This window comes from Mchenga conophoros, linkage group LG3 (assembly GCF_057382185.1).
Source record: "Mchenga conophoros isolate Kocher_MC1m ecotype Shallow Benthic linkage group LG3, M_conophoros_male_GT1.1, whole genome shotgun sequence".
Classification (NCBI taxonomy): Eukaryota; Metazoa; Chordata; class Actinopteri; order Cichliformes; family Cichlidae; genus Mchenga; species Mchenga conophoros.
This window is the reverse complement of record NC_140528.1, coordinates 72,386,620-72,406,409: the sequence shown is the minus strand read 5'-3', so window position 1 is coordinate 72,406,409 and position 19,790 is coordinate 72,386,620. Positions and strand designations below refer to the sequence as shown.

The window sequence follows — 19,790 nt, the reverse complement described above, 5'->3', positions numbered from 1 at the left end:
TGAGCTTCCTCGTACCTGTGGCCCACAGCTCTCTATTCATGCCCAGTTTTGTTTTTCCTAGATGCCTCTAAATGAGAGCAATGTGGTGACTATAGCTCAACGCCTGTTTGTCTACACGAAGGATGCTGCCAACTTCTCAGACAAGATGGATATCATCTTTGTGGCTGAGATGATCGAGAAGTTTGGGAAGTTTGTTGAGAAGTTTAAAGACGTAAGTGGATGTGCTTATGTGTTCACATTTAATTGTTTCTCTTTTAAAAACTTGGAGTATGCACTGCTGAGTTGGATGTAGTTGGAAATCTTGTTGTGTCTCTTTGTCTCCTAGCTGGGTCAGGTGATGGTCAGCATGGCCAGTAACCTGATGCTGGCCGACGAGAGGGTGTTGTCGATGGCTCAGCGTGAAGCCATGGCCTGCTCCCGCATCATCGCCTGCCTCCAGAAGATTGCCGCTTACCGCCCAGCTACACCTCAGGCCTTCCCCCTGGTTAGCCTCACCAACAGCATTTAGACATGTTGCACTACAGATTATGTGTAACGCAGAGCTGCATTTGACTCTTTCTGTTGTCCTTCCAGACCTCCCCTAACATTGCACTGGACGTCCACTTTGTCAAGGTCAGCGACTGGAATGGTATGTCCTGCGTGTTACTGCAGAGGGCCATCCCTGAGCGCCCCATCGGCCAGGACCGCCAGCTCACCTTCAAATGTAACACAAGCAGCTCGTTTTCCAGCATCTTTTACAAGGTCAGCTCCTGCCAGGAAAAAAAACTAGTTTGCAGTTTCATTAGGCGGAACTTTTATTTGTGGACAGCTTCTGAATTTATAAATGAATTCATCAGATTTTAGTCGTAACAGCGTCTTTTGAGTAGTTTAACATGACAAGTTGTTCTTTCATCGTGTTTTTTGTCTTTATAGAGCACTGCAGCGGAGGCTTCCCTGCAGTTTCCCCAGTCTCTCCTTACTGAGGCTGTACCTCCTGGGCAGCCAGAGGACACGGTCTACAAGCTCCACCTACTCGGCTTCCACAATGGCAAGTTTTTTCCATCCACTGGCAACTCCTCCCAACTTGCTGATGGAGGGCGGAGGAGAAGTGTAGCCACACCTGTCATCATGGCCAAGATAGGTGAGTCGTGATGTTGCAGGCATAGTGGTAAACCCTAACCTGACAAAAGGTCAGCTCTTCTAATCAACAAGGACACATTATCAGGAAACAAACTGAAAACTTAAAGTGCTTTACCCCACTGTGTACTTGGCATCAGATGGCATGACTCCACGCGTCCTGAAGACCCCCGTTAATGTCACCCTGCGCCTGTTTGCCCGCGGCTCAGATGCTGTGTCCGCCTGCTGGAACTTGAGCCAGGCGGGAGGTCAGGGAGGATGGCAGAGCGACGGCTGCCGCATATTAGACCATCACGACAATTTCACAACCATATCATGCAACTCTCTGGGCAACTATGGCCTGCTTATGGTAGGTTGGGCTGCCTCTTTATGTTCACTGGGGAGTTTGTGAGGCGATCAGCACCCGTGTGCACAGTATGACCTCACTGGCCCTCTAGTATATCTCTTTATGATCTCATTCTTGTTTCAGGATCTCAGCGCTATGGAATATTCCTCGCCAAGCATTAAGCCACTGCACCCGGTTATCTACGCCACCACTGTCATACTCCTCCTGTGCCTGGCCACCATTATTATAAGCTATATCTACCATCACAGGTAAGAGAATAAACCAGTGGTATTGAACGGCTTTCCCATTAGCCCCCTTGTCTCATTCATAGCTCTGCAATCTGTTGTTTCTGCGACTGCAGGTCTGTCCGAGTGAGCCGGAAGTTTTGGCACATGTTGATCAACCTCTGCTTCCACATCTCCCTCACCTGTGGGGTTTTTATAGGTGGCATCAATCAGACGCGATTCTCAAGCGTCTGTCAAGCAGTGAGTATACAGCGCCCGCACACTCCGAGCCTCTCCCAGCCTCCCCGCCGCATTTGCTTCCACTTTGAATGTTTTCTAGGAATAAGAAGTTGAAAAAGTTGCCTTTGGCTAAAATCACTGCACTTGTGAAACTCTGAGGGTGGGGTGGCATAGAAAGATACTGTAGCTCGTTTCATGGCTTGAGGCAACCCTGCACCTCTCCTCAAGGTGTGCTGGAGTGGGACGCACTACTTTTTCTTCTTTCTTTTTCCTTTTCTTTTTTAAATTGCACCAATCTGGATGCAAGACCTTGTTGATTTATTGAATGTGCTTTGATGTAAAATGATATTTTCTAATGTTAATATCCAACTCAATGTGATGATGTCTTAAGCAGAAGATGCACTAAACAAAAATATCTACAGTGTGCTCCGTTCTCTTACTTTTATCGATTAAAGAATAGAGCTGAAGAGGCACATTTTGTCATACTGACACTCACTGATTTCGCTGCTACTATAATGGTCCATTCTCTCCTAGGTGGGCATTTTGCTGCACTACTCCACTCTCGCTACCACTCTCTGGGTGGGTGTGACTGCAAGGAACATTTACAAGCAAGTGACGCGCAAGGCCAAACGCTACGAGGAGCTGGACGAGCCACCGCCACCGCCGCGGCCAATGCTGAGGTTTGACTCTCTCACCGCAGCAGATGTGTGGCAAAAGTGGTGCCTTTTTAAACTACACCCTCCAAATGATAGCCTTGTCAACCGTCTGAACATGTAGTAATCCTACTAATGGCTTCAGAGCTTTTGTTTCACCCAGTTCTATCTTTTTATTATCCTGGAAGTGAAGAAATGAACCAGAGCTTCACTTATTTTGTGCCTGCTTCCTTTGCAGCATGTGTGGATCGCACAGGCGCAGTTGAATTAATAGCAGTACAGCAAAATCCGTATGCTTGTAAATACCACATAAACTAGACTCAGGCTCTTTAACTGTTCAGATAAACAGGACTGTGCATTTTGTCCATTGAGATGTGTGCGTGTGATTCTTCCTGTGCATAAATCTGTAGCAGCAGGCAGCTTTTATAATGTGAACCAAGCTTGAGCTGTCGTGTGTTTTTTACACAAATTACAGACGTGGCGCAGGACACGCTACGCTGTGTCATAAAACTTATCTGTATATATACTCAGCATACCTTCCCTTAAATGTGTATATGACATTTCTGTTGTTATATGTGGCCACATTTTAGTGAGGCTGCCACCACACGGTGTCACTGTAGAAGCCCGAAGCATCACCTGATCTCTTTTATTTCCTTCATGCCTATTTTATCATTCAAAGACTGAAACAGAACTACCTCTCTTTCCTTTCTCCAAAAGGTTCTACTTAATTGGCGGAGGGATACCCATCATAGTTTGTGGGATCACTGCTGCAGCAAACATCAAAAACTACGGCAGCCAGATCAATGCGCCACAGTAAGTAGAACTTTAGTCATTAAAGTTTCCTTCTCTTGGTTTGATTTCATGGAAACGCCGTGCCATTTTATCTGGTCAACAGATTCACATATTTTTCTACCTTCTGTCTTTAAGAGAAATTGGCTTTGTGGTTGTCCAGGCCAGACTGCACTGCATTAGCTCGAATATTTTTATGAGGGAAGGTTTATTCCCTCCAGTTCTGATTATAGATGCCTTTTAATGATATGCGCATCCAAGCAACGAGAAACTGCTGCCAGTTTACAGCGAGCTCCCCCGCCCCGCTCTCTACGGCGGCAGCTGTTTAGATTGTGTAGCGTGGCTGACTAATTGAGAAATCTGGAGCCGTATCTGTCTCGGAGTCTTTGGAGCTTAATTAATTTCTTGCAACCAAAACAAATTCAGCCTGTGTTATTAAATGTAATGGGACAGTAACTGTAAGAATGAGATGCAAAACTTTTTCCAGAGTAATTTCGAGTTTCTCGGGTTAATAATCACAGCGACAGATTAAGACGGGGAGACGAGGTATTGTTTTAATGAGGGAAAACTTTACCATTAGCATGTTCGGTAAATTTAAATGAATGCTAAACGTTGAGCCTGATATAGAGTTGGAAAAAAAAGCCACATCTGATGTCTGAATCGTCTTATCTCTGTCTTCATTAGTTGCTGGATGGCGTGGGAGCCGAGCATCGGAGCATTTTATGGCCCGGTAGTTTTTATCATCTTTGTGGACTGCATGTACTTCCTCAGCATCCTGCTGCAGCTGCGCCGGCACCCTGAGCGCCGTTACGAGCTCAAAGAGCCAACCGAAGAGCAGCAGCATCTGGCTCCGGCCAACACTGAGGTTGGGCCCGATGCTCCCGGCAGCCACTGCCACCCCCTCACCCTCCAGCTTCAGCCACATGAGGCGTCCTCTTCATTAGTGTTTCCCCCCCACACTGTGCCACTGTCGGCTCTGGAGAACGAGCACACCTTCGCTGGGCAGTTGATGGGTGCAGCGGGGGCATTGGGGCTGTACGCAGCCCTGTGGGTGTTCGGCGCCATGGCGGTATCACAGGACCACCCTTTTGATTTAGCTTTCACCTGCTTGTTTGGGGTGGCGGCGCTGGCGCTCGGGGCCTTCATGGTTGCTCATCACTGCGTCAACAGACAAGATATGAGGCGCCACTGGTCCCAGGTCTGTTGCTCCGGGAGACGAGTGTACTCCGCACAGGAGGACACCCTTCTGCCTCAGCCAGGCGTGGCGATGATATCCACGACAGGATCTGACAACAAGGCAGATGGGGAGTCAGCCAAGTGCGGCCACAGCAGCGCGGACTCTTCCTATACAAACAAGAGCGCCCCGAGCATGCGCAACTCCGCCCACGGCAGCAAGCTGACCAATCTCCACGCGGAGGCTGCACAGTGCAAGTCAGCCTCAGCATCAGCGGCAGCCAATGGCGCTGCTATTTTGGACAACAGCCTGACCGAGCATTCACTAGACAATGAAATCAAAATGCACGTGTCACCGCTCGAGGTCCAGTTCCACCCCGTGAACAACGCGAGCAACCCGGCCGCCACCGTCGCCGCCACCGCCAACGGCCACATAAGCAGGCATCACAAAAACAGAGCGCGCACGCACAGGGCGAGTCGGCTCACCGTGCTGCGAGAGTACGCCTACGACGTGCCTACCAGCGTGGAGGGCAGCGTGCAGAGCGCCCCGCACAGGAGACACCATCACTACGACATGGCAGCTCGCAACAGCAGACGAGCGGCCTACATGGCGTACAGGGAGCGGCATCAGAGCCAGCTGCAACAGGACAGCAGCGACAGCGCCAGCCTGCCGCGGCGCTCCCGCTACTCAGATAAAGGAGGCGGCAGCACGCTGGGGAAAGGATCTGTGGTAACCGTAGAGACTGAGCAGTCGGTTACTGCGGCAGGGTCGAGCTCAAGTAGAGACTCTGCTTCTGCAAAGCAGCCTGGCAGCACGGGACTGGAAAGCCACCCTAAGTCTTATGGGCTGAACCTTATCACTCACAACGGTGGCGCGCTTAAAGAGAATGGACAGGCAGTGGCTGTAATTAAAGCGGACAGTGCAGCCGCAGTAAAGACCGGCTTGTGGAAACATGAAACTACTGTGTAGCAACCGTTTCTGTGCTAAAGACTGCATAATAATGTGCTCACAACTTTAAGCTGTGAATGTCTGGTTTAGTTGTTTGATTGTACTTTTTTTTTCCTTGAAAAAAGAAAAAAATTGGAAAATAGTAGCCGAATTATGGCCAATGAACTGACTTTGTAGATATGTTTCTGTAAATGTTCTATTTTTATAACTTTTAATCCACCACTTTGAGAGTTTTGTACATGAAACCGCATGGTCTGAGCTGTGTGGCCCTGTGCGTACCGTTAACCTGGAGCCTTTTCCTCCCCGTTTTCTAGTTTGTTCCAACAATAATTAAAACAAAAGTTCCATTTACCTAATTTAGAGATTTGTTTCTTGCACTTGCACCCACGATCTCATCTTTTGCTCTCTGCAGCCACTGCAAAGGTGAGTCAGAGCTGTTTTGTTTCCAGGAATTACTCTCCCTGACAATATATGACATGCTGGTAATTGGGTTTTTCGCTGACCTTCAGGTGGCCTCGGGTTCCTTTCTCTACAGTGGTGCAGCACTTTAATTGCAGCTGGCTGTGGCTGTGGGCTCTATGGGTGTTTTCTTGCTGCCTGCTGGCAGATTTGATGAGTGCGCCTTACTTTCGGGGCACCCGCTGTCTTAATGCGCCCGGCTGTGATTGACAGCTGACTCTCAGGGCAAGTGAAGCTGCCATGAGAAGAAAGGATAATGAGAGAAGTGTCTTCTTCTCCTTGCAGCGCTTTCCATTCTCCATCTCCTCCACAGCTGACAGCTGAACTGGAGTTCCACTCGCTGCTTGACATCGCTGTTGGGGCAGAGCGTGTAAGAGACTCAAAGTGTGATTTGACTGCTTGAGTACTCAAGAGATGAATTGCTGTGACTTTTTGCTGGGCGAATGCCATGTAGCATGTAGACTTGGTGGTTCTGTCAACAGCAACGAGCTTGATGTTGGCTCAGCTCCCTAGCTGTGTAAGAGCATAGGTATATAATGACTTCATTTGCCACCAGTGAATATTTGGTGGTAAACTCAATCACCACTGAAACACATGAATGCACAGTGTTGTGTTTATAGCAGAATGGATGTAGACGATTTAACATCACCCAATGATTTGTGGAGATGTGATTTTAGCAAATTTTAGGAACCTAAAGTAATCAAATACACTAATACCTTCAATCCTGGTTAACATGAGCCAAATGTGCTTCTAAGTTTATGTTAAATAGATAAATAACAGGAGGAGAATATGTAGTAAAATTAGACAACCAGCAAGCCACAGTTTACTTAATGTAGCGACAGCCCTAATGCAAAACTTTACATTTTAATATAATTTTAAAAGGATCCAGAATACACGTCTCCTTCCTAAGACAGAAATGCACCAGGTCATTGTAACAGTAGGGTCTGAAATTTAGATGCATGTAAGACCCAACTGGTCGACTACTAAGAGGGTTGAAATGCACTGACAGCACAAAGTGAGTCATTGGAAATCCAGTGCGATAACCTAGCTAATGATGATGCAACGCTACAAGCGAAAGCTGGGAACAGACCGAGATGCTGTAAACTGTGGAGAATTATAATGTTAATGATTCTTCCTGCACTCAGGCTGAAAATCTTAAAAAGCAAAACTGTCTTGTTTCCCTCGGGGAAAACTCTTAGAGTTTAAGATATCTGCTCTGCTGAAAAATGACTAGCATTTACTTCCCACTGCAGTGTTACAGTTTCCAAACAAGGGGTCAGGAACACACGACAGTCCCTGCGACTTTTGGGAGGACCAAGCTCAGACTAAATGACAAAACAACTTGTTCCGAGTGATGTATTCACATCTTCACAGCCTGCCATTAACTAACCAACATAAAATGTTGGAAGGTCAGACGTAAAACTACGCCAGCAATTTTTCACATGTAGGAACCGATCAGTAATCGCCGTCTACAGATCACCCCATTCACAGGAGACACCGAGAGAGACTGCAGCTCCAATAACTCCAATTTTTCATTAATGGCATATTAATAAAACACATATTTCACTCGGGCAAAGATATATTGCCTGGCCATCTTGGATGTGACAAATTATAATAAGACTTTTGAATTATGTAGAGAGCAGTTAGGCCTTGATTAGTGGCAGGCTCGCTGATTCCCCGGAGGCATGAAAGACTGATCTTCAAATAATCGCAAAGGTTCTTCAGCGCTGCCATCTGTTATAAAGTTCATTTGAGGCAGTCTGCGTGGCGGGGAATGACAATCGGAGGGTGTTGGTGCTGCGTGGGGAAAAAGCTCATCAAGGCAAATAAACTGATAGTATCTCGGCTTTAAGATCACTGGGACACCTTGGGCAGAAATCGATAATAAATTAAGATAAAACAAATTAAGTCATTTAGGCCTTTTCTTAATCTCATTCGGGAGTCTTGGGGTTAGATCACCCATCTCCAAAATAATAAATCAGCGATGAGAGAATTACATTCAGACACCAAAAGCATCAATTACAGCTGAACGCTTTATTTTCAGACATGGCAGGATCTCTCCGCCCCGTTTCCACTTAGTGTGCTCTGTAGAGCGCATCCGAGCACAATTCCTTACCGGGAGGCCCAGGAACGACCAACATCAGACAAGTGATGTGTTGTTTACATTTTCCAGTTGCTGCTCATGGTGCCTGGAGGAAGCATCTGGCTCTGTTGTGGAAGCTTGCCACTGGAATGAAGATTGATACTTTCTAGTACATGAAGCCATCTGACTGCTGATTGTAATTACGTGGATCTGGCTGTCCAGAGGATCCGCTTTCTGCTTTTTTCTTCTTAACTTGCAATATTCTCGTTACCCAATAGAAATCTGACGTATAGATTAAAGAATTAATTAGCATCCAGAGTTTGTCATGATCACTGTCACCTTTAAGCATTTGTCTGCACCGATAATTGGCGATTTGTATATTCTGGCAAGCTAAAGGAGACACTTTAAATATTTGCAAATGAGGTAAACACGCATCAATGTTAAGGTTATATTTAAAGGGGACCTATTATGCTAATATCCAGCTCCATGTTTTTATCACAGGAGTCCGCTTTGTGACACCCCAGGTAACCTGAGGTGAACCTCTCTCTGAAACAAGCCCTCCTGTCTCTTTAAGAACCCCTCTCATGTTTTCCAATTGGCTCCCCCTCGCCTGGCTTCCTCAAACAAAACATATATGTATTCACATAGATATTTGTTTTTATTTGTTAGTTAAATACTACATAGAAAGATGTCTGATTTAATGTGTGGCTGTCCAAAAATCTTAAGGGCATTTCCCAATATGCAAATACACAATTTATCAAAACAAATCATATACAGATCCAGTTAGTAATTAAAAATGACAACATTAGATGCAATGTTAAAATCTAAAGTTATCAAATGCCCCTGAGCAGTCCTTACCTTTAAATGTGCCTCTCTTCTCCTGTCCTGTCTGTCTTTTTACATCTTTGTCCATCTCTGAAATTACTTTGCACTGTTTTCTGTCCCTGAGAAATACAGTTGCTGTACCTTTAGCTAGCAGACACACTGTGCGACCGACTGTTGAGCTAATACAAATGTTGCATTTTACCTGCCACTCAAAAATGCTCGCTCCTCTTCAGTAGCGCTAGCTAGATGGTCAACTACAACTTATGGCTGAGTATAAACACTATAAAGATACTTTTAAACCTCAAGTAACGGGCTCGTTTTGAAAACGTGAGGAGTAGAAAGTACAGATATTTGTGTTAAAATGTAGGGAGTAAAAGTAACAAGTTGTCCAAAAAATAACTACTCAAGTAACGTACAGATACATGAAAATTCTAGTACAGTAACTAAGTACAACTAGTACTTAGTTACTGTACTACTTCATAACTTGCCACCTGTACTTTTTACTTAGTTAAAGGACCAAATAGCAAACAGAGTGATACAATGAAGAAGTGGATGCAAGAGGAAGAAGAGGGTAATTCAAAAACAATACTTGGTGCTTGTTAGGCTTGCCTACTTCCATAAGGAAGTGAGGCAACCTTGTGTAAGGAGGTCCATGCTGAGCTGACATCGGTTTAGCACAAGTCTAAAAGGCTGCCTAAAACCCAGTGAGTGTTAAGAACAGCCTGAAATTACTATTACACGCTCTGACCTAATTTCCTCCACTGTCTATATAACAGATCATTAGCAAAAGCATTATGAACCCTGTTGAAGCCCTACTGTATGTCAGGGCTCTTACAAACACTTCAACATACAGTGGGGCAAAAAAGTATTTAGTCAGCCACCGATTGTGCAAGTTCCCCCACTTAAAATGATGACAGAGGTCAGTAATTTGCACCAGAGGTACACTTCAACTGTGAGAGACAGAATGTGAAAAAAAAATCCATGAATTCACATGGTAGGATTTGTAAAGAATTTATTCGTAAATTAGGGTGGAAAATAAGTATTTGGTCACCTCAAACAAGTAAAATCTCTGGCTCTCACAGACCTGTAACGTCTTCTGTAAGAAGCTTTTCTGTCCCCCACTCGTTACCTGTATGAATGGCACCTGTTTGAACTCATCATCTGTATAAAAGACACCTGTCCACAGCCTCAAACAGTCAGACTCCAAACTCCGCCATGGCCAAGACCAAAGAGCTTTCGAAGGACACCAGGAAAAGTATTGTAGACCTGCACCAGACTGGGAAGAGTGAATCTACAATAGGCAAGCAGCTTGGTGTGAAAAACCAACTGTGGGAGCAATCATCAGAAAATGGAAGACATACAAGACTACTGATAATCTCCCTCGATCTGGGGCTCCACGCAAGATCTCATCCCGTGGGGTCAAAATGATCATGAGAACGGTGAGCAAAGATCCCAGAACCACACGGGGGGACCTGGTGAATGACCTGCAGAGAGCTGGGACCAAAGTAACAAAGGTCACCATCAGTAACACACTACAACGGCAGGGAATCAAATCCCGCAGTGCCAGACGTGTTCCGCTGCTGAAGCCAGTGCATGTCCAGGCCCGTCTGAAGTTTGCCAGAGAGCACATGGATGATACAGCAGAGGATTGGGAGAATGTCATGTGGTCAGATGAAACCAAAGTAGAACTTTTTGGTATAAACTCAACTCGTCGTGTTTGGAGGAAGAAGAATACTGAGTTGCATCCCAAGAACACCATACCTACTGTGAAGCATGGGGGTGGAAACATCATGCTATGGGGCTGTTTTTCTGCCAAGGGGACAGGACGACTGATCCGTGTTAAGGACAGAATGAATGGGGCCATGTATCGTGAGATTTTGAGCCAAAACCTCCTTCCATCAGTGAGAACTTTGAAGATGAAACGAGGCTGGGTCTTCCAACATGACAATGATCCAAAACACACCGCCCGGGCAACAAAGGAGTGGCTCCGTAAGAAGCATTTGAAAGTCCTGGAGTGGCCTAGCCAGTCTCCAGACCTCAACCCCATAGAAAATCTGTGGCGGGAGTTGAAAGTCCGTGTTGCTCGGCGACAGCCCCAAAACATCACTGCTCTCGAGAAGATCTGCATGGAGGAATGGGCCAAAATACCAGCTACTGTGTGTGCAAACCTGGTAAAGACCTATAGTAAACGTTTGACCTCTGTTATTGCCAACAAAGGTTATGTTACAAAGTATTGAGTTGTATTTTTGTTATTGACCAAATACTTATTTTCCACCCTGATTTACGAATAAATTCTTTACAAATCCTACCATGTGGATTCATGGATTTTTTTTTCACATTCTGTCTCTCACAGTTGAAGTGTACCTCTGGTGCAAATTACTGACCTCTGTCATCATTTTAGGTGGGGGAACTTGCACAATCGGTGGCTGACTAAATACTTTTTTGCCCCACTGTATTTCCCAACATTCTAGCACAGTTTTAAGATAAATGCAAGTTCAGGCTGAAAACGACAGCCGCCCTTCATGCTTTTCATACTTTTGCATTCTTTTAATTGATATCTTATTCAGTGAGAAAATGATGTATTTTCCGCCTCATTTTCTTCAGAATGGCTTACCCACATCTTCCCCTGTACCAAATTTGCATTTTTCAAACTTGATTTTCTTGCTGATAAAGTTAAATAGTTTTTTATGGAAACTGAATCCGAAATAGGAAAAACTTGCCGATCCACATTATGTAACTGTTTTAAAAGAATTACAATTGAAGGCAAATGCAAAGTATTAAAGATGATGGGAAGCCTGGATGGTGTTTAGTATGTTTGTCTTTAGTTAGTAAGTTCAGGAGGTAAACGCTCGATGGACTGTGGGTTAACGTGAACTTTGACCTTTCCATTTAATGGTTGTAGTGCTGATGCTTCAATGTCAAAGGCAGCTTAGCTTGTATTCATTTGTTGCTCAGCTGCTGGGACACAGACCAGACTTCCTGTTTGAAAAGTTTTCATTCTAGGAGATTTTTCTTTTTCTTTTTTTTTTTAGCCTCTGATCAAACCATGCCCTTCAAGTTGTAGCTCATATTTGACAGTCCATAACTTCTCAAAGGGGAAAAAATCCCAGCAAAAAACGTGGAATCTTATTACTTCCTGTCATATCGTTTTTGATAGCATAATGGGTTCTGCTATTGCCTCCGTGACATTCAGTCATGGGTCAGCATAAGATTAATGCTTCACCTTTCTGCCTTAATTCATTCAAACTCATTGAGCCTTCCATAGTTCTTATTGGCAGAAGCCCTGGTTAAACAACACAATCCGCCCGTTATGGGTTTAGAAATTGCGGCTCTGTGTCTCATTTGTAAAATCACCCTACAATCAGCTTCAGTTTTCACGATGAACTTCTCCGCCCTTTTGTTGTAGATCCGCCATAAATTTCAGCCTTAACCAATGGTTGTTTTCATAGCACTGGAACGGCTGCGATGAAAAATGCGATGTAAACTTTGTAAATGCTTTGATGAATCGAAGTGCTGGAATTCTAATATCGGCACAGTCTCCTTATTAAATACAGCACAGAGGCCTTGTGCAAACCCAAATATATCTTGATTAAACTTTGGGCACCATTAGAGATGAGGACAGAAATAGATGCTCACTTTTTTTTTTCATCTCACAGGGGGCGGCATGAGAAGAGGAAGGCTGTGCTGCTGGCTTGATCATTAAATCAGTTATACTTGTGTGTGTGTGTGTGTGTGTCTGTGTGTGTGTGCGTGAGAGAGAGAGAGAGAACTCCAAGACAGTGTAAATGGTAATTCCTTCTTTGTATTTCGATTGCTGAGATATTGATCGCCCACAAGTAAGTAAAATCAAAGTTTTCAGTTGACCTTGTTCTTGCTATGATTTTAAAGCTCTCATTCACTCTACCCTGTGCCCCACCACCCACCAAAGTCACAGCAACGTAACCTCTTACACTGCCATATAATAATGACATCAAGCCATCTGCAGAGCTCACATCCCATGTGTTGGCAGACCTGTGCTCTCATTAATGCCCTCATATTGCCATCCATCTATCTGTGCCGGTCTGGCTATACAGATTTGGCTTCCTCTTTCTGTCCAGGTGCTCTGTTATTTATAGCCACCTAAAAAAAAAAAGTTTCAGTCATTGTTCATGGTGACAGTTGGAGAGAGTAACCCTCCCTGTTGTGTACATTTGAGGAATCAAAAGGTTAGCTATTGGTATACATGTGTCTTGTCAACATAAGTTTTTGGGGAACAAAATTGAAGCAGTAAGTGGCTACATCTTAGTCAGCTTAAAAGAAAAGAACGTATTTAAAAGTAAGTCAAAGCCATTATTGCAATTTGTTTTCCTTTGAAACATTTTTTGAAACTTTTTAGAGGTTTAAGCACCAATATTTTCGAACATTTAAAAAAGAGGCAGGACAGATTCTGTATTTTGTGGTTTGTTTTTTTCAGGTACCTTTATAAATTGAAAATTTTATAAAAATTTAAATGTGAAAAAAGAGGCAGGGCAGCCATGTGATCCCACTTTCATTGATGCTAGGGCAAGCTAAGCTAACAAATCTATCTACCATAGACAAGACAAAGGCTTCTAACTTAGTTTTGTGTAGGCTGTGCATGAGCATAAAGTTCTGTGCAAACTGTGCAAGGAGTCCAGTCCTTGTTGCTGATCATTTTCAGATGAATTTTTTTTGTTTGTTTGTTTGTTAAGCAACTTAAAACTGGCCTATGAATCACTCAAGCATAAAACAGGCATCTAACTCTTTGGATGAATCACTGTTGTGTTTACATATAATGGAAAACTTAGCAAAACGCCAATTTTAAAACATTGCATATGATGGTACGGTGTGCAGTGTGTCCTTAAAAAGTTTGAGGAAACTGGAAAAGTGGAGTGCAAAAGAAGTGACAGGTCTAAAAATGACTAACTAAAGCAGATGGACCATATCTGACAGTCATGTCTTTAAGAAATAGAAAAAAATCCAACAAAGAGCTGACAAAGGACCTGAGAGATACATGTGGATCTTCAGCTGATCCATCTCCTCTTTAGCGAAGCCTCGTCAAAGATAGTATAATTGGCTGACAAGCTTTAACTAAAGAAGTGAAACATAGAAAAAAGGTGGCTAAATTGCACAAGAACTGGACTGAAAATCTGATGTGGTGTTGACTCCAAATTTGACATTTTTTGTTCAAATTATCAGAACAAAAAATAACATCAACATCCAAAGAAGAGCTTTGGAATATCCTTTAAGAGGCCTGGAGGCCAGGCCTGGAGCAATACAGCTAAACTATGATGAACACTAATGCTGGTTAGAACTGTACAACGCCTGTTTTTGTCTTATACACTGTATTTCCATTGATGTTTTCACGTGTTTTAATAAATGGCTGCACACATTTCCCATTTTCCTTGCAAAACACAAAGAAATCAGACTTTTGCAGAGGTCCAGCAATCATCTTAACTTTTCAGGAAGCACTGGCCAAAGTGAGCCTGTGTAACATTTGAAAAACAATGTTTCAAATAAAAAGTTACATTTATAAGCCAATTATTAGTCAATTTTCCGTCATAATTACTCTGTACACATGTTGTTGTCACACTGTGTTTCAGCTTTTATTAAAAGTATTTGTTGAAGTGAGGCAGGCTGGGCTGTATCTCGAAGTGTTTTTTAGAGTCATGATTAAATGTTTTGGATAGAAAAATGCTCACAGGGCATAAAACAGAAAACTTGAAGCAAACTGTAGTCGAGTGTGCACCTTTCACCTTGATGAACAATAGGCTATGCCTTGATGAATCACTCAGGAAGCTGGAAGTTTAAGAAGAATAAATCTGCTGAAATTCACGTCAAGTATGTGGACCAACTGAGCACCATCTGAATGTGTTTCATGTATATGCCAGAAATAAATATGTCTAAAAATATCTGATATGCCAAGGTTTAAAGTTACGTTATCCAACAGAGGCATCAAAGTCATTTAAGGATGAAGCTTTTGCTGTGAGAAATGTCAGCAATTTCCCATGATACCTGCTGAGCAAATGGCCTCCTGTTTGGTGATTTGTCTGACGCTGTCAGTTGTGTTTAACTGAACTGAGAGTGTGTTTAGCAAAACAAAACAAAAAATCTCTTGGAATTGCTCAGTTTTAGCTGCCATGAAACAGATGCGCAGCGTTGTTAAAAATGTTCTAATCTTCAAAAAAGCTGACAGCTGACTTGACTTGCTAAGAAGCAGCCTGGCTTATCTTTCACTGTGGGCTTTACTGTCAGCTGTAGTGGGGCCGTTTCATTGTGTGGCAACAGTACGTGTGGAAAATCTCCACTTTATTTCTTTCTGGACATAGTCGTCTGTCTAAAAACTGATATGTTGTCTGCACTGTGGTTTTGTTTGTGAGTGTGTGTGAGTGTATGTGATTCCCGTCAAGTGCTCTGTGCGCGTGCGGGTGGGCGCATTTATCTGCAGACCCCATTTTTTGTTGTTGTGTTTTTTATCAGGCAGCTTCCCGAAGTGTTTTGGCTTCAGCAGAGTTATATAACTGTCTAAACTGTTTGTGGCAAGTTGGGAAAGTGAAGCGATTTATGATGAAAACACTGTTATTAAAGACCCCTCGTGGTCACTGAACCACAATGTAAAAGTTTAATGTAGCCTATGGCGTGCCAAACAAACCACACTGTAGCAGAGGCGCCATAAATTCCGCATACAACTGTGGATTATGGCAAAGTGCATTCCTAAAGAGCTGTCTCAAAGAAAAGGTATGTGGACACCACAATAATATACCCAAATGGGACTGAATACCACTGCAAAACCACAGGCGTTAATGCCTCGGCCACTCTTCTGGGGTAGGATTTGTTAAACTTGTTGGCTGCAGGGACTCGCGCCTGTTAATCCAGAAGAGGTCAGGGATGTGTTGGGTGATAAGGCCTGGCTTGCAGACAGCATTCCAGAAGATTCAAAATATGTTAGATGAAACTGAGGTCAGCCAAGTCCCTCTATCCAAAACTGGAAATCCCTTTATTTATGGATCTGGCTCTGTGAAAGAGGACAATATTATGATGTAACAGCACATAAACAGCCTCAGACTGTATTTGTTAAAAGTGTTACCCAGACCCAAGGGGATTTTCAGAACTGTTTTTAAATGTGGTACCAAGGAAGGCGGGGGGTATTCTAAAAATGGTACATGCATCCTTGTTTTAAGTTCACCTTTTCAAATTTAATTCAATTTATTTATATAATACCACATCAAAACAACAATCACCTCGTTGTGCTTTATATTGTACAGACCATACAATATTGCAGAGAAAATCCCAGCAATCAGACGACCCCCGTATGAGCAAGCACTTGGCGACAGTGGAAAGGAAAAACTCCCTTTTGACAGGAAGAAACCTTCAGCAGAACCAGACTCAGGAAGGGGGGAGGGGCGACAGGACAGCCAGAGATTAATAATAACTAATGATGACATGCAGAGTCGTTTGTAAGGACATAGTGAGTGAAGAAGAAGCACTCAGTGCATCATTAATATATTACGTTTTAAACCTAATCTTAAAAGTAAAGAGGGTGTCTGTCTTCTGAATCCAAACTGGGAGCTGGTTCCATGGAAAACAAGCCTGCAACCTGAAAACTCGTCCTCCCATTCTAGTTTTAAAAACCCTACCAACCAAGTAGCCAACAATCTAAGAGCCAAGTGCTCTGATGGGTCCTGGCACTATGGGGTTTGTCAGATAAGACTGAATAAAGTTCATTTGTTACTGACCTTGTATTTGAGGAAAAGGATCTAACAGGGAAGATGGTAGCTATGGTAGCTGGGAGAGACTCCACGACCCTGATAAGGATAAGCGAAAGAGGATGGAGCAGTTTAATATTTGCATTGAAGGACACATACTGGTCAAAAACTACCCCAAGATTTCTCACGGTGTTATTGGATGCCAAGGTAATGCAGAGAGTAAAACTAATTTTTCTCGAATTTTTAGAGACAAGTACGATGACCTTAGTTTTATCTGAATGTAGAAGCAGGAAATTAGAGGTCATTGGCTATTTATGCCTTTAAGACCTTCTTGCAGTTTGACTAATTGGTGTGTGTCATCTGGCCTCATGGATAGAAGAAGCAAAAGTAAAGGTGTTGGGCAATGGTAGATAATGGACCAAACTAAAAAACTATAAACCCAGTTCCAAAAAAGTTGCGATGCCATCCATAAATGCAGGTTAAAGTTGTATCATGCCAAGAAAACGCCATGTGTGAACATGATTCAGTAATGCTGCTGTCTTCTCTGGTTCAAAGCCCAAAGCCGAAGTGTAAAACTTTTCTGTGGTGATGTTAAATTCTTTTTAGAAAACAAGGACATTGTGTCCTCCAGACTAAAGAGGAAGGGAAGCATCGAGCATGTTATCAGCACTCATTTCAAAAGCCTGCATCTCTGACGGTATGGAGGTGCATTAGTGCCTATGGAACTGGTAGCCTGAACATCTGGAAAGGCCTGTCTGCGGTGAAGACATTTCAACAAACATTTGGGGAATCAGGAAATGAAAAATACAAACCAGGACTGTTGCGAATCAGTCAGGAATGGGACAACATTCCTCACCTAAATGTCCAGCGGTGGCAAACGTGGCCCCCATTTTTTTTGAGACGTGTTGAGACCTAATTTCTTTCTGAAAATGTTACATTTTCACAGCTGAAACATTTGATATGTGTTCTATGTTCTATTGTGAATAAAATATTGAGATTTGAGATGTGCAAATCATTGGATTTTACACACCACCTAATATTTTGGGGGAAATGGAGTTGTAAGAAATGCATCGTTTTGCAACTAAAACTGGCTTTCAGTGCTGCATCTATCTATGTTAAAGGGCTCACTGAGGAGGAACATACAGTTTTTTCCCAGAAAATGGGGAACTGGATCCCCTACTCAGGTAGTTATATAATGCCTTAGAGACACAGATTGATTGTATCTGCAGTGGCTAACACTGCTTGTATAAAGATGAATCCGTGAATATGTCCAGTAAATAACTGGAATTAATCGATTAACCTTCCAGAAACTCTGCGATTTGCGATTAAAAAAAGGTAAAAACAAACAAACAATTTTTTTTTTAAATTTGTTAAACTGGAAATTGTTAAATAAGTTAGATTAGAAATGAAACCCCTGACTAACAAACAGAGCTCCCTATATACCATCACCATCATCACTTACCACCCACCTAAGCTCGTTCCCGCCAAACAACTGTGCACGAGCATCCACTCAGCGCAGAACGCCTCTCACACACACAGCGAAACTTGGGAGTTGAATGAGAAGCACGCAAGTAGACCCAGCCGCGTACAAGTCAGCGTGGACGAGCTCCTGTGATCAACAACAATAATATTAATAAAAAAACCTCCATCTTTGGGAAGAAACAATGGACGCAAAAAGAGTGGAGACCGTATCCGCCCGCGTGGACGCCACTGTTTCTTCAACTGGTAGGACAGTGATGGCATGTTTTGGCTCGTGCGCCGATAACAGAGTGATTTATAAGGTGTCTTTTGCTCGGTCTCTCGTGTGGAAAATATATATGCAAAAGAAGCCAAGCGGAAGAGTGGAAATTTAATGTTGCCTCGCTTCCTGGTGAAAATACCTTTTACAGCGTGCCTTAAAGCTGTTATTACAGGTGGAGGACACAGGGATACTCTTTAATTAGGCAAAGCGGACGTCTTACTTTGGTAAAAACCACAACTTTAGAGCTTTTTTGGGCTAAAGATAAGACCAAATGCACTGTCAAAGGGAAAAGTTACAATGAAGTGACTAATATTAGTAGTGCAGTGGGTTCTCGGTTAATATGTTTTCAAAGGCAACATTAAATTACTCCCATGCTAATTTTTTAGCTTGCATGTTTTTTAATGCTTAGCATATTTTTCGTTGTTTGTAACCAGAGCCATGCCAGGACTTTTGCCTTCTTTTGAAAGACAGATATTGTTTGGGTGACCATTTCTTTGACAGCTTTCATTAGTTTGTCATCGCATGTTTTTACTGTGCAGTTTCACCTAGATTTAAATTATTAGTTTTTTGGCAATTGGTCGTTAAAATGTCACAAAATACGTCACTTCCTTTAAAAAAAATATTTATGTTTATATTTTTCAATAATTATATTACATTTGTCATTATTCATTAATGGAGAATCGTAGAAAACTGATGACAGTGACAGTGAATCAGCATACCCTTTAGCAGGACCTCACCTAAACAGAATCCAGTCTTCATTAAGACACCTGTGGTTTTCCTTCTTTGACTTTAAGTTGTTTGTGATAGGCTTCTTTTTTTTTTTAAATCTGCAGCTGTACCCTACACTGTGCATACTCAAAACTTGTGGCAATAGAATTTATGTAGCCATAAAAAAAGACCATAATGGGTTCAGTAGCACAAACCCTCTCCTGGGTTCCTCCACCTCTCTCTCCTGCACAGTACTTGGCTGGCATCCAGAATAATGATCACTCAGTTATAGTCCGTAGGTTTCCCCTTAGGCCGTTCACTGCCTCTCTTAGAGCCAAAAGGAGCAGTTAACTTCTCATCATTCCTGACACGGGTTAATGTTTGTTTGCACGCCTAATTGACTCCTAATTATCCTTTTGTTAAAGACGTGAGTCATACCTTTAAGGTTTTAAACAGATTTGAGCTGCTGAGGAGCATAACACATCCAGCAAACGCTGTACTGCTATCTGGAGGTTTAGATTTTCAGGTATTAGCCCATAAGCGGGAGGGTGTATAGAGGTGGGAAACAATACTGTGTGTAGCTGCTTAAACAACCACTGGTGAGGAATAAAACTTAGAACAACTAATGAGGTCATGTTGTCTTTTAACAAAAGCACTGTGACAATCAGGCTGGTGAAAGTGAAGACTGTGGCAGGTCCCAGTTGTCTTCTGTTGCAGTTACAGTATAAAGAGCTTTTTCATAGCAGCCATTTTGACATGAAATAATAGCTGAGCACAGGTGTAAGTAATCACATTGATTAGG

General features: G+C 43.0%; 2 protein-coding genes across 3 annotated transcripts in view; both read left to right on the top strand.

The window, feature by feature from the left end:
* Nucleotides 1–5,816, top strand: part of adgra3 (adhesion G protein-coupled receptor A3) — a 31,076-nt gene extending 25,260 nt beyond the window's left edge. Inside the window, exons 10-19 of the mRNA XM_085267094.1 lie at nucleotides 62–211; nucleotides 326–484; nucleotides 574–741; nucleotides 913–1,120; nucleotides 1,257–1,465; nucleotides 1,586–1,710; nucleotides 1,803–1,926; nucleotides 2,440–2,585; nucleotides 3,276–3,371; nucleotides 4,032–5,816. Of these exons, the coding sequence (XP_085123220.1) occupies nucleotides 62–211; nucleotides 326–484; nucleotides 574–741; nucleotides 913–1,120; nucleotides 1,257–1,465; nucleotides 1,586–1,710; nucleotides 1,803–1,926; nucleotides 2,440–2,585; nucleotides 3,276–3,371; nucleotides 4,032–5,490 (2,844 nt within the window). The 3' untranslated portion in view covers nucleotides 5,491–5,816. The remainder of the gene's footprint in view (nucleotides 1–61; nucleotides 212–325; nucleotides 485–573; nucleotides 742–912; nucleotides 1,121–1,256; nucleotides 1,466–1,585; nucleotides 1,711–1,802; nucleotides 1,927–2,439; nucleotides 2,586–3,275; nucleotides 3,372–4,031) is intronic.
* Nucleotides 5,817–18,044: 12,228 nt separating this feature from the next.
* Nucleotides 18,045–19,790, top strand: part of kcnip4a (potassium voltage-gated channel interacting protein 4a) — a 153,675-nt gene continuing 151,929 nt past the window's right edge. For both annotated transcript variants that reach the window (XM_085267091.1, XM_085267086.1), the window contains exon 1: nucleotides 18,045–18,264. In XM_085267091.1, coding sequence (XP_085123217.1) covers nucleotides 18,204–18,264 — 61 coding nt within the window. In that variant the 5' untranslated portion in view covers nucleotides 18,045–18,203. The remainder of the gene's footprint in view (nucleotides 18,265–19,790) is intronic.